The sequence below is a fragment of the Lethenteron reissneri genome, chromosome 16 (genome assembly GCF_015708825.2).
Source record: "Lethenteron reissneri isolate LAM-NWPU_2019-01 chromosome 16, ASM1570882v1, whole genome shotgun sequence".
In the NCBI taxonomy this organism is placed as follows: domain Eukaryota; kingdom Metazoa; phylum Chordata; class Hyperoartia; order Petromyzontiformes; family Petromyzontidae; genus Lethenteron; species Lethenteron reissneri.
In genome coordinates this window covers 13,262,516-13,276,988 of record NC_083794.1, presented here as the reverse complement: position 1 = coordinate 13,276,988, position 14,473 = coordinate 13,262,516, and the positions used below count along the sequence as shown (strand labels likewise).

Sequence of the window (14,473 nt, the reverse complement as noted above, 5' to 3'; positions counted from 1 at the left end):
CTGCTGTCCACAATGTCACCACACAGCCCACGAGGCCTCTTACGCATGGGGGCCGTCCGTCCAGGCACTCTATCCAAGCTCAATCGCTGCTTAGCTTCTGAAATCTGATGAGATCGGGTGCATTGTACGCGTGTACTTGAACAATATACATGGTGCCCAAGGGTGCGTAAAGCATCAGGACTCATCAATGTGTAAAATAAAGTTTATTCATCCTCATGTTGAAAAATAAAGGCATGCCTAAATACTGTACAGTGTTTATAAACCGCTGAAACATTTATTGTTTTATATTCCTGGAGGGAATTGGTTTAGCAAATCGGTAACCCCACTCCCTCATGTGATATTTACGTGAAGCCATTCAAATGAACGTCGTCTTGATTACAATATATTAATGTTAATAGTGTATACTCACTGCACTTGGAGCACAATTCATCATGAAAGTAATCTAAGCTTTAAAAAATATACAGTGACTGAACATTCAGCTTTTTATGTAGGGGGTTTAAATAATAAAAGTAATAACATACATTTCTCGTGTTTGTACAGCCCTACTTTGGCAAGTGTAGTGTACACAGGTGTGTAATAGACTACACCTGTTGAATCTTATTACATTGAAGATGCAATATTAAAGGGAAATCAGCATAATACAACTCTCATTTGATGTTACGCAACAATTGATTGAATTTTGAAATTTTAATACGATTAAAGTAACGGATGGTCACTTGAGTCGATCCACTGACGTATTAATCCTCAAAGCATGATCGTGAGAAACGGCAATGGCTTGGGACGCCTTCATCCAGCAGTGGATCGATCGTGGCCGATGATGAATCCTGTAAATGACTATCCTCCCACGTGCAACAAACTGGGATTGCTGGGATTTAAATGCAAGAATGTAACGCTTGGCTTCGGCATCTCGTCTCTGAGCGTGACAGCATTGCAGGTTTTTTTTTTATTAAGTTGAACATATATGGCTAAAAGGATAATTGAGTGGCGGTAACATTACCATAATTTCAATTGGATTGCAGTGATTCGATTTGCCATGAGGTTTCACATAGTACACATTGTAGGCCGTGGGCAATATAAGCAAATGTAAAGTTAGCCACCTGCATCGTTGCATACACTTCGCAAATAAATTGGCGAAAACGGCTGTGGAGAATTTGTAAAGGGTTGTAAGACGGCTGTTAAAATGAAATCAAACAGCTGGCAATGGATATGCATTGCTGCTTTTGATGGTTAGTGGTCTCTGTAGGTACTAACCACTGCCAGACTGGGCCGAAATGACTCTTACGAATGCAAGTGTTGACAGCGCTCCTGGCAATGAACTCCACTAAACACACGCTAACCTTGTCAATAAATAATACTGTATGTCGCTAAGCTATCGCATATTCTAAGCCACCATCAATGATTCCTCTCAAACACCCCGTGTGTTATGGTGGTGGATGTGTGGCCGTCAGCCGACACAAATGGAGTGTACAGGCGGTGCAAAGTGCCACTGTGGGCCCACGCTGCCGAAAGGACCCAGACATCGGGCCACACAAATTTGACAGATTGCACCCAAATCCCATTCCCTTGGCGCGACGAAGTGCCCCTTGCCAACAGCGGTCTCTCTCGCGTGGGGGGCTAGGGGGGGGGGTGGTGCTTCACTCGGTGCACTCCGTGCAGCGCTGCAGGCCGTTCTCGTTACAGGATGTGCAGCGCAACGCCCTGGGACGCTCCCCGAAGTTTGTCCGCACTTGTGACACTTTGCTGCCGCGGCAAGCCAAGCACGGCACGAAGCGGTAGCCACCGCAGTGCGCGCACTTGCGTGCGACCGTGTTCCTCTGTGGGGAGGGGCGGGGGGGGTCAGAGAGACAATCGATGGACACGGATGAGAGGGAGTGTTGTGGATATTGGCAAAGCTGTCAACCCCTTATCAGTGCCTACGTTTTTACTAACAAATTCAGACCTTATTGGTCAAAATTTCAACGTTCATCCTACAAAGCCCCATCACAAGGGAGAAACACAAACAAATAAGACTTTATTTTTTAGCCTGAATTGAAACGGCTGTATCCCGTATGGACCTGAAGAATACGGGGTAAACCGTATGGGTTGACAGGTGTGTTTTGGGATGAAGTTTGGATTTACACTTTGGATATTGCATTCTCGGCCCACTCTCGTATTATCGGATTGGAATTTGACGTTTTTGATTACGTTTATTGCTAATTCACTACGTAATTTAAAAAATATATATAAATCATAAATTGCATTTTTTAAAAATACATAGAGATTCATCAGTGAAGCAATCATTTTAATTTACGAATTTGTATACGTTCTTAAATCATCAAAACGATGTCATTGGTATTTATTGTGAGAACTGCGCAGAAGTTATGCCACGGTGACATCACATTTTAGGATCATTCGAAGTTTCACGCACTGCCCAGATTTTTTAGATTTTTTTTTCAGATCAATCTGGATGGAAATGTGGAACACGTCTATAGTTGTGGAGGAGAAGGGATGGCGAAAGGGGAAAAGAAACGAGGTACTGTGCAGCAGGATCGTGCAGCAACAAATTGAGCAGACGCGTGGAAGAATGTGGCCGACGAGTTGGGTTGGGCGAAATGCCAAGAGGCTTTGGATGTTAGAAAGCAGAGTTATTGGCAGGAAATAGAAATTGTAGCAACTGAACAGGACACACAGAGTTGCGGTGAAACAAGACGAAGGCAGAGAATCAGGGACGTATACGAGCTATTTAAACTATTACAATTTTTACCAGATAAGATCCATTGAGCAATTTAGCTTTCTCAGATGCGACCCGGCCACAAATGATCGCTCAACTAAGTGGCTCATCATGTGTAAATTGACAGCAGCCAAATATATTCTAAACTCACGTTAATTCTAAATGTGGAGGGGAAAACCGGAGGACCCGGAGAAAAAAAAACACGCGACCACGCAGAGAACATGCAAACTCAAAATATACAGGCGGCGGTGTCGGGATCGAAGCCACGACCTTCTGAATACCAGGCGAGGAAGTTAACATTTATCCACCGTGGAACTGTGGTAATAAAATCCAGGCACTCAGGATCATTGTAGAAAGGACAATAAACAAGTGTGTCTTCAGTTTTATTCTCGTGCCCTCAGCTAACTTAGATTTCATCTTGCACTACTATTTAGAAATGAACCAAATTAGTCATTAAAATGTCGCCTGACTCAGTTGCTGGTATAACTGCCATGTATACAATATATGATAATAAATAAACGATATAACTGCATGGTGTCTGCAGCCTCGGGTGGAGCGGCCACTGCACAGCAGTTCAACCACGGTGCTGAACCCGGTGACTTGGAGTGGAGCCCACCGGCTAACATCGGTGGCGATTCATATCTGAATCGGTGGTCGTGCCTCCTTTACGAACCCACACTGACCAGTGTGGTGAAGTATGGTCAAACAATTCCCATATCCAACACGGTATGGGGAGGCCTTCATCCGGCAGCAGATTGACGAAAATAATTACATCAATGGGAGCACATATTTAAGAGAGCAATATTAAATGAACCATGTCAGTCTCCTGTATTCATTACACCCACGTCTTTGGTGTCGCTTTCTATTTAATGCCTTGCCGTTTCAACTGAATGTGTATTTGTTACACAGAAAAATCTCGTGTAGCCAGTTACCCAGCTAGTTAAGGTGGCAACGCCCTCGAAGCAATCACTAACAACAGCTATTGTTGGGGTGGTGAGGAGCCCAGCCAGCAGCCAGCCAGGAAACCTGAGGCATAGATGATTTTAATAGTAGTATGATAAAGTCGAAACAATACCCCAGGAACCACAACAAATACAGTTTTGCACATTCAATTCATAGTGCAATCGAGCTTTGAAATGACACTGCAATGCAAACACAAAACACATTTCCACAATGTCTGCACCACAAACTGAAACCTTAAAACCATGCCAACACGTTTGATGATTATACCAAACATCTGATAGCGATCCGTATTTGTAAACAGATCGCGTTAGGATCATGACCCATCGCTATCATACAGTTTTGTATCACATACGCTTTACCCTGGAACAAAAACATTTTTGGTATGTGTGCTGTAAAATGTGATCATTAATTTAAAATGTTCTTCCATATCTGGACCGTAATAATTTATCTTTTCCGTACATGCATCAGAGTAAAAAAGTAAATAAAAAAATCGCAGTGATAAGATGTTCAAACACCAAAGAGATACCTTTTGCAAGGCATAAAGTTTGCATTAACCACACCAGCATGTGTGCTTAATGCATACTCGTGGTTATCAGAGTATGTCTGCATGTTTTGCGACGCGTATGCGTGGTCAATGCAGACTTGATGCCTGTTTGGTGTTTGAATATCTTAACACTTAATGTTTCATTGCCATAACTGGTAAAAAAACCTAGTCTTCTTTTTCATCATCATCATTTTTGATACCGGCAAAAAAGGTCCCATAGAAATACACCTCATTTGATTCGTCGTCACTACAAATGAATCATGGTAGGGTGAACAATAATAGAGGCATTCCACGAGCGGAAATAATAAGCAGCATACTACTCTGACACGTAAAGCACAGGCGAGAGGCGACAACGAATTGAATTGAGCATGGCTGTAATCGTTACCTTAAATTGCCTTAAGAATGCCCGAAGCTCTCCTGATTCATTCATAGACATAAGTCTGTCGGCGCCCTGTGTGGAGGTGTACAAAAGACAGTGGGCTTCTCAGACACGCGGCCTCCCCGTCTTTGAAACTGCAAATTTGGGTCATAGAGATTACGAGTGCACATGGTTGATCAAATGTTTGGTATATTTTGTATCATTGTATTCGCTTATCGTCGACACGGCATTGCACGAGACATGCGTTACACGATGCACGGGCACAGGCAAGAAATCCGCGAGCGCTACCGACGACTCTTCATGTCTGTGAAGAGGCAATACAATCCATGTCAAATATTGTATGTACAGCATGCATTCCCATATGAATTGTGTATGTCAGCTAGTAATGGGTTCTGTTTTGTTGTGATGCAGAGGCATAATGTGTCTTATTAAATATGACCTGCGGCCAAAGGCGGCTTCATATATACTGTATTTCACGGTCAAATTTCATTTATTGCTTTCCAGATATTGAAACGTTATCTGCTAATGTGTGACAATGGAGCAGTCGTTATCACATGCACCATACACCTGGTGACCTGAACTAGCTTCCTGGCCATGGGCTAACATCGGTAACGAGTGATGTTTGAACCAGTCATGGGCCTCCAGCTTTCAACAACCTGCACTGACCAGCAGGGTGAAGTATGGTCATTTAACCAACCCATTGCCTCTACAGTGTGCGGATTCCTTTATGCGGAAGTAGACTCACAAAGCTTTGCGCCTAAAAATAATTAGATTTACTGGATGTTTGATTTTTAAAAGCCCTAACTGAAATGATTTGGTAAGTTGCTAAACTAATGTTGGTGTTTGGATGCTATTAGTGTGTTTAGAAGTACTAAATTACGTTTTATCACCGGAATGGTCAACCTTGGCTTCATAAAAACAAACTCAAGCAACCAAATTATATCACTCTGAATGAATTGAAGCTCAGTATGCTGATTGATGCCACTTAATTCCCCCATCCTGCTGCTCGCCTGCCCTACAAATGTCATTGAACCTGTGGGAGCAGTCAACCACAGTGGGTGCAACTCAGACCTCCTTGTTCCACCTTGCTAATGTGGCGAATAATTCATCGTTCAGCCCCGTAGGTGTTCACAACTGCGCGGCTACCGGTTCTCAGTTGTAGCTTGTCCCGCGCGCAGTTTGCCATGGGGACGGATGCGCCCCAGCCCATTGAGTGAAACGTCGGACATTGGACCAAACAAACACGCAGAACAACCCAAACCTTCCCCCCCCCCCCCAAAAAAAAAATAAAACCCCTATCGGAGAACCATTAACCCTTTTGCACCTGGCCGACAAAAAACGTGATGAAGAAATGCACAGACGCTGAACACGTCCTTACCCCGAAGTAGTCACCGTTGATGAATATCGCCGGCAACTCAAGGGGGGTGCCGTGTGCTTGCGGAGGTTCCCGGGACGGCGGCGCCAACTGCATCAGCTCGGTCCGGCACACGTCCTCCGGCTCCGGCGGACAGGGCCACCCCGACGCGCCGTCCGGCTGCGCCTCGTCGCCGGACCTCCGGCGTTGTTCGTGCCTGACGCTCGCACCGTTGGGGCGCTGGCGGTGGTCGGTCGGCGAAGGGGGGCAAGGGTGACGCGTGCGGAGGTCGCGCACGTACTCGGCGTGCAGCGCCACGTCGCGGTCCTCGAAGTGCACGTGGTGGGTGTGCAGGATGCGGCGCGCGTGCTCGCAGCGCTCGAACGTGGAGCGCACCACACGCACGCTCGTCGTGTAGACCACCAGCTTGCCGATCTCCAGCGGGCGAGGTGCCTGTGGGACGGACGGGCGGAGGAGATGCGCGCGGAACGAGGATCGGACAGATTCGATCATCGGCGTCGTCAGCGGCAGCAGCAGCAGCCTCTGAAATCCACCTTCCGTAATAATCTGTCTGGAGGTATCCGATGAGCTATGAAGCTTTCACATACGTGCAGTATGAGCGTGTGAGCAGGTCACAACAGCAAACGATGCAAACAACGATAGCGAGTGCAAAATAGAGAAAGTAGTAAGCGAGTCACGAAATAGAAAGACGTAAATCAATAATAAACGAATGTATGAAAAAAGTTCGATTTTGTGAAGATAATACACCACAGTTCCTCAATAAGGATATGTTATCCGTTGAATTCCGCAAGCCAGACTGCTAGCCAGGTGTGCTGCATGGTAAGAGTAGCAGGCTGCTCTTGACGATAATCATCATCAGCATCAGCCACGATCGATCTGCTTGCTGGATGAAAGCCTCGCCAAGCCATCACCGCCACGACCATCTCTTACGGGCATGCTGAGTAGATGGTTACCTTGCAGGATCGACGCAAGTGACCCATAGTTATTTTACTCGCATTAAAATTTGCCATGTGCATGACGTGTTGGCAACACGTGGCTTAAAATATAAGAGGTGTATATTGATGATGATCACATTTCTCTTCACTGTTACATCTACAATGGGGAAAAAGATTCAAGAGGCGTTGCTTAATGCGCAACTGCGTATACTACACTTCCCAAAGTAGGGCTGTACCAAAGCGAGTAATAAAATGCACTAACGTTACATGGAGCAAATAACAACGTTGACGTGAGAAGGTGACTGAGGCAAGGTGACCCACACCTTTTGGCAAAGTTATTCAGTTACTTTGACGGGATAATCAATTACAATATAAAATATGAATATCTGCTATAGTACAATTAAGTGAAAGTTTCAATTGTAAAAGCATCAATTAGAAATTACTTTATCCAGGAAAGACTTCCACAGTTTGTTTCCAGAAGGGGCCTGCTATGTTTGATGTTGGGGCCAATCTAATTTCCGCGTGTCAGTCATGATTGAATACATTTATAAACTTCTAATAAAAACCACCACTTCCGATTATGATTGCACAAAACTATTATATTGATTTCACTCAACCTCATTGTTCAAGGCAGGGAGGCAGGGAGGTTGTGCGTGACCGTATCCCCAGCGATGACGAGGGGTACATCGGATGTGGTGTATGCCGAGTACTGAAACATTTTCCAAAGTTCAGCGTTGGACAATTCCGGCTGAATGTAAGCCCTGATCATCATCAATCAATCAATGGTCGTCATCATCGTCGTTAATCAATGATCATCATCAATCAAGCAATGATCATCATAATCAATCAATGACCATCAAACTCATCAATCAATGATTCATCATTGTCGTCATCATCATCAATCAATGATCATCATCGTCATCATCATCAACAAATCAATGATCATCATCAATAAATTAATGATAATCATCATCGTCGTCATCAATCAATGATGATCATCGTCATCATCATCAATCAATGATCATCATCAATCAATGATCATCATGGTCATCATCATGAACCAATCAATGATCATCATCAATCAATCAATGATCATAAACCATGACCATTGATATTCCTTTTGGCATCACCCCCTCTGTGCTCGACGCAATTCCCTCGTCCGCGCCTCACACGCCATGCGCTGCTGCTGCTTCTGTGCTGCTGCTGCTGCTTCTGTGCTGCTGCTGCTTCTGTGCTGCTGCTGCTGCTTCTGTGCTGCTGCTGCTGCTGCTTCTGTGCTGCTGCTGCTGCTTCTGTGCTGCTGCTGCTGCTTCTGTGCTGCTGCTGCTTCTGTGTTGCTGCTGCTGCTTCTGTGCTGCTGCTGCTGCTTCTGTGCTGCTGCTGCTTCTGCTGCTTCTGTGCTGCTGCTGCTTCTGTGCTGCTGCTGCTTTTGTGCTGCTGCTTCTGTGCTGCTGCTGTGCTTCTATGCTGCTGCTGCTTCTGTGCTGCTGCTACTGCTGCTGTGCTTCTGTGCTGCTGCTGCTTCTGTTCTGCTGCTGCTTCTGTGCTTCTGCTGCTTCTCTTCTGCTGCTGCTGCTTCTGTGCTGCTGCTGCTTCTGTGCTGCTGTACTGTTGCTGCTTCTGTGCTGCTGTACTGCTGCTGCTTATGTGCTGCTGTACTGCTGCTGCTTCTGCTGCTGCCCTGCTGTGCTGCTGCTGCTGCTGCTACTGCTGCTTCTGTGCTGCTGCTGTGCGTCTCGCTTACAGAGGGCCGCGTGTCCGCCAAGCCGCCGAAGTGCGCCTGAGCCGCCGACACCTTGTGGCGCACGCCACGCACGGTGCCGTTCTTGCTCAGGATGTCGGAGCGACGAAAGCACGGCGTGCTCCGAGCCAAGCTGCTCAGGATGAGGTCTGCCTCGTCGCCGGGCTCCTGATGCTGCTGCTGATGCTGCTGTTCGCTGTTGGGGAGGCAGTCCTGGTACCCGCCAGGCACCGGCTCTGGGGATGTATTCGGTGATCCGCTCTCTTCAATATCTCTGGCAGCGGCGTGGTGATGCTCCAACTTGCCATTTCTTTCCTCGTACACCTGACCAAACATCGGTTTCACAAGCGGTCTGTTAACTTCCACCCCTCCTCCTCCTCCCCCAAAACTAATCACACAGAGGTCACAAGTTTATCAAATAAAAAAAATGCCGACAGTGAAAGTAGGGGTTTATTGGCACTATTCAGAAGCCACCGATGGATTTTAACCCGTGGTTTACGCATGTATGTTGAACTTCTTTCGCACCATACGTAGCCAACTGTGCTAATCGGAGGTGCGGGGAAGGACAACAAACTAAACACAAAGAGCAGTTGTAAAGAATTGAGTCTAGATTTAAAGGCGCATAGCTCCAGTGGTTTCCTAATATCGGAAGAAAGAGCGTTCCAGACGGCCGCAGAAGCGCATCTGTAAGCGCGCGATACAGTGACCGTCGTCTTTGTTCGATGGCTCAGCCAAAAGCCGCTGCGAGGATGACCGGAGTGCTCGTGATGGTTTATGCTCCTTGCCGAGATGAGCGAGGGTGGCGTGGTTTATTTGTGGCAAGTGCTGAGTTGTTCGTGCAGCCTCAACACAGGGCAACACCGCCGTGGATGCAACGGTGGAAACTGTCGACTCTTAATTAAAAACGAGATAACCTACACCAAACCACTGCTCTCCCCGCCTTGCCGAGACCATTGACGGAGGACAGACCCGCGGTGCCCTTAATGCGGCAATTTCACACGCATTGGGGTCCTTGCTGTTTTTAAATGAATCGCGGTGTGTGTCTGTGTGTGGCTGTAGCCCATGCAGGGCAATGTTTTTTGTTCTCTGTGAGCACACATTCAGGAGCGTCTGTGCACACACATGCACACAAAGCTTCAGTCACGGTAATTTATGTGTGTGCGTGTTTTAAATTGTATTCTTATTACGCATATATGCAACGACACCGTATGTCTATACAAACGTATTCAGTACTAGATTTGGAAATAACTTCAAAAGCCAAGCTGTTGAAATACATATGGATTACCTGTTCTGAATAATGTTCACCTTTTAAGCAAGATTGACCTCCTTACAAAATGTTAACATTTTGACTCTTTCCAAATAATGTTCTAATTTAGCTAAGCGCTCAATGGATCTGTATTAGAATGTATAATGTGTATATGGAGGAAAGCAGTGGTTAGCGAAATGTGATATGAACCCAGCGACCTGAGTTAGATTCCAGGCCACGGCAAACATCAGCAGCATGTGATGTCTGAACAAGTTCTGGGACTTTCTTCCCACCATTCACCACGAAACCCACACTGACCAGCGCGGTGAAGTATGTTCACGCAACACCCATGCTCGCCCAGCCCACGGGGGGAGCCTTTCATCGAAGCATCACGGATTGACAAAGAGCTTTAACATTTCTCTTTTTTTTCACAATCACACAAAACACATCCACACGGACAGCCTCACCTGTTGGAGCACTCGCCCGCTGTGGGATGAGGAGACGCGAAATCTCACGCGCCCGGTTGCCTGTCCCACCTGTGCCGACTTCTCGCCCATGGCCGCACGCGGAGAGAGGCAAAAGGCAGGCAATTGGGCAAACTACGAAGGAGGTGGAATCGTTTGCCGCCGACCGTAGACTTTAATGCCGACGATAGGTCGTTCTTTTGTCAAAAGACCCCGTTGGCTTCGGTTACGCCAACTCTATGTAGGAGCGGGGGGGGGGGGATACCTGAGACGCGCGGTGCCCGTGTCAATAATGCATGTGCGTGTCAGCACGACAGGGAAGGGCATTTCTATCGACGACACGCGCACACACACGTAACTGGCCGCCCCCACTTATTACATATGCATGTAAGTTTATTTTACCCCTCCACCACCGCCAAAGCAGCGTCGCCCCCCCCGCCCCCCACGTGAATTTAAAACAAATGTTTCCTGGATCTCTATATATAGACCGCGCACATCGAGGTGGCAAGTGCAAGGTGCAGTGATTGCATTATTGCTCCAACCGCCAGGGCAATAAACTGTGTGGCCTTTAGACCCGCGTTGTAATAAATTACTTTTTTGTTTGGGATAAATTTGCTCACGTTGAATTCTCGCTCAGTCATGACGCATTTTGAAAGGGCGCCACCTTTATGATAAAGATTGTTTCTTTTACTTTAATTTGGATTGATTTGTGGTGATTCTGATCTACGACAAAAATGCAGTAGCATTTTTATTGGCTGAGCTAAATACCTGGTTTATTAGCGCCAATGTTTACAACATGCTATTTGACAGGTCGCCGGGTGACTCAAAAATCAGAACACTCAAATGACATTTGCTTATATCCTGGGTTTGAATACAGGCAAGTCACCAATGACCTCATCACTCACGCTAAATTTGATTCTGCACTTAATACGGCTAATTGCCAGCTCTGAGCATAAAAAAAGCCATCGGTTTGACTGCCATTCAATGAGTATTAATCTCACGTGACAGTGCGAGTGAGAATGTTTTGCTCTTTACTTTGTGGACCAGGTCGCTTGAAGGTATTTCAGAGGTGGCTCTGTGATATCTGCTTCTGTGGGCCATTCTCCAGCACGAAGGGTTTTTTGTATCTTGCCGTGACGCATATGGCACAATTGGGATGGTATAGGGGGAAATTTTCTTATTATTTTTGCTGTACACAAGAACAAAGGTCCGCTGCAGAACGTTGGGTGACGATAAAACAACCGCACGCGAATATCCGCCAGGCCCCAACTACCCGGTTGATGGGTGGGGGGGGGGGAGAACCATGATCTCATTTTCATGGGAAAATCGCAAGTCCACAGTGTTCTTTCTATGGCTACACAAGTCGGTTTTTACCGTGACAATCCTATCGAGTGTATTCTCTCACTCGGCAGCCATTCTGTCAGCAATCTTGTTCAACCGTCTTCCGTAGTTCGTTCCAATATCTGTAGTGGCATCGGTCTTGATCAAAAGCGCTCTATAAATATAAAATAAAATACGATCCATATTTCGATTTAAAGCTTTCGTGACTGCAGGGATTCATCTTCTTGGTTCTTTCGGTAAAGTCACGTAGAATGGAAATAATAAAATAATAAAAATAAAACATAATCAAATAATTCTCACGACGTGAGACTCTGTCTTCTCGACAGACCTGTTCTCCACCTGAGGACGGCTGCTTGCGTTGTGGCCGAAACGTCGTGAGAATTATTTAATTATGTTTTATTTTTATTATTTCCATCTACGTGACTTTACCGAAAGAACCAAGAAGATACGATCCATAGTTTATATCAATATACTTGGCACCCTGGGTTACCTGTTGCAAAGTCTTCCAGCCCTCTTCGCCTAAGGCAGAGGAAAATACAGCTTACAGTTAACGCTCAATCATCCTTGGGCAGCATTATCCGGTATGAATATTCACCGTGCTTGTAGAATAATAAACTACAGTATCTCTCCGTATGATCTGGGCTCTTATTAGCTGAGTCCCACCCACTGTGGGTGAGGTGTGACTCGGAGCCTAGGTGTCTGTAAACGTCCCCAAATAACCGGATGACTGTACGCGAACAAATGACACACCCTACACCTTTAACCCTCTTTTATAAGTAGATAAACTGTAACGGTTGTCTTGCATAATTGACATGCTTTGCATGCTCCGTTGTGTTCCAGGTCATCCCTCGTCTCCGTTACAACCTGATCATTGAGAGTTGGCACTTAATACACAAATGTGTCCCCATCCATCCAGCTTCAAGTTCAGTTTGAGTCACCCAGAGGCTTGACTTATGGCCACGATAAAAAAAAAGTTAAAGACAATACGCAATTGCTCATTCAAACATAAACACAGCATACACCAACACTTGCCATTTAAGGAGGGGAAATAAAGGCGAATTAACTTGTAACGCGCACAGGACTTGTTCACGCTCGCAGAGAAAAATAACGACTCGGAGGATTAAGGGGCCGACCATAAATGACGTCACGCACCTGGGGGGGGTCAGACATTTGTGACAATGTGGGGAGGGGGTTTGAGAAATGTGACGTCACTTCAAAATGCGCAACTTTAAATAAATATAGACAACACGTTCTACTTAATTAAATAGACGTTTTAAGAAATGTTTTCTCCTACAACATCAGACTGCAGCGCCACATTAAATACGCACTACAATGACAATAGTTTAAATTGATTTGAGCATTTTTATTTTTTTTGGAGGGGGGGGGGGGCAGAGCTTTGTGACGTCATATTTAAGGGGGGGGGGTCTGACTTTTTGTGACGCCGCGTGACGAAGGAGGGGGGGTGTAAAAAATCGTCCAAAATCTCGTGACGTCATTTATGGACAGCCCCTAAGGAACCACAGACAAGCAGGAAGGCAGCTACGTGGTGAACCGGCGCCAACAATTGCCCAAGCGCTCGCTGAAGCCTTCAGGGAAGTCGTGTACTCTACACGCAACTGCGCACAATTCTGAGTCACTTATAACCGCTTTGCCGTTACTTATTGCCAATTATGTTCTATCGTCTCATAGAGTCCCTGGAAAATGCCGATTTATTACTAATAATCCCAAATGATTCGATCGAAATTAGGAATTTCGATCGGATCCATCACATTCAGTTTATTACTACTATAATGAGCCAATAATGTCTGTGTGTAACGCGCGTGACGTCACTCCACATTCCGCACCCCCCATCATTAATATTCATGAGTGGGTGGATTTTTACACACGCAAATTCGCTTTAAGTTTGACGTTTTTTTATTGAAAGTGAATCTAATAAATAATTATACGCAGCAACAAAGTGGATTTGGTGTCTTTATTTCTTCAGCACTTGAGACGAAAGGAAAGTCTAATTTATGCTTCTACATTATGGTCAAATAGACATTTCTTGGTGATTTTCCAGATATTTGATCAAATTCCAATTTATTTCAACCCCAGCGACCGAAAGCAGAAGAAAATAAAGTATCAGAGCAGCGAATTTGAACAAATTGAAGGTCAGTTATATACAGTGCTAACAGTGACATAAAGCGAGGTGTTTTATGGCATAGCTTTGTGCAAGAATCACTGCCATTAATACAGTGCTACAGTGAAATGCAGTGAAGTGTTTGATGACATACTTTGTGCAAGATTCACTGCCATTAAATTTACACAAGATACAATTATACTGTGCTATTTTTTTTCCGTAAAAATGACTGCTTCCGTCTTAGGATGGGCAAACAGTTTAGTTTCAACATAAAACCTATTCACTGTGTCCAATAAACGAATGTTTTTTAAACAACATGGTTTACAGTAATGTATAAAAGGTCCGAAACATATGTATCCCATTCGCAAGATACGTTTTTGTTCAAGATGTGTGAAATGTTGATTGGGTTTTCCAAAAGACTTGTATATGCAAATAAATGGCACTTAAACGCTGGCAAAAAAACACGTGTCCCTCGGTAAACCCGGTAAAAGTCACGTGTTGCGAGTTTGGATTTCCACCTTTCAGATGTTTCACCTTCAAAGGATTCGTAGTGCTGGCGACAAAAGCTGTTTTCCGTCTACCGTAGTTTGGGCGATTATTACAAGTGGTTTCATTGACGTCTCGCTTTATGCGTAACAGTCGGGTTGTAAACCAAT

General features: G+C 45.3%; 1 protein-coding gene across 1 annotated transcript; it reads right to left on the bottom strand.

Moving 5' to 3' along the window:
- Nucleotides 1-190: 190 nt before the first annotated feature.
- LOC133343013 (glutaredoxin domain-containing cysteine-rich protein 1-like) lies at nt 191-10,788 on the bottom strand. The gene is made up of 5 exons (XM_061552437.1): nt 10,361-10,788; nt 8,651-8,971; nt 5,975-6,403; nt 4,603-4,668; nt 191-1,814 (listed from the first exon to the last, which is right to left on the bottom strand). The coding sequence occupies exons 1-5, from the start codon at nt 10,448-10,450 to the stop codon at nt 1,635-1,637; spliced, it is 1,086 nt and encodes a 361-aa protein (XP_061408421.1). The 5' UTR covers nt 10,451-10,788; the 3' UTR covers nt 191-1,634.
- Between the last annotated feature and the right edge of the window lie 3,685 nt (nt 10,789-14,473).

Bases quoted from the DNA above. Each gene is read 5' to 3' on its own strand.
- LOC133343013 (XM_061552437.1), bottom strand. From the start codon at position 10,450: ATGGGCGAGAAGTCGGCACAGGTGGGACAGGCAACCGGGCGCGTGAGA. The intron at 8,972-10,360 runs GTGAGGCTGTCC...ATGTTTGGTCAG, and splicing joins GCGGGCGAGTGCTCCAACAG to GTGTACGAGGAAAGAAATGG. The intron at 6,404-8,650 runs GTAAGCGAGACG...TCCGTCCCACAG, and splicing joins TGGCGGACACGCGGCCCTCT to GCACCTCGCCCGCTGGAGAT.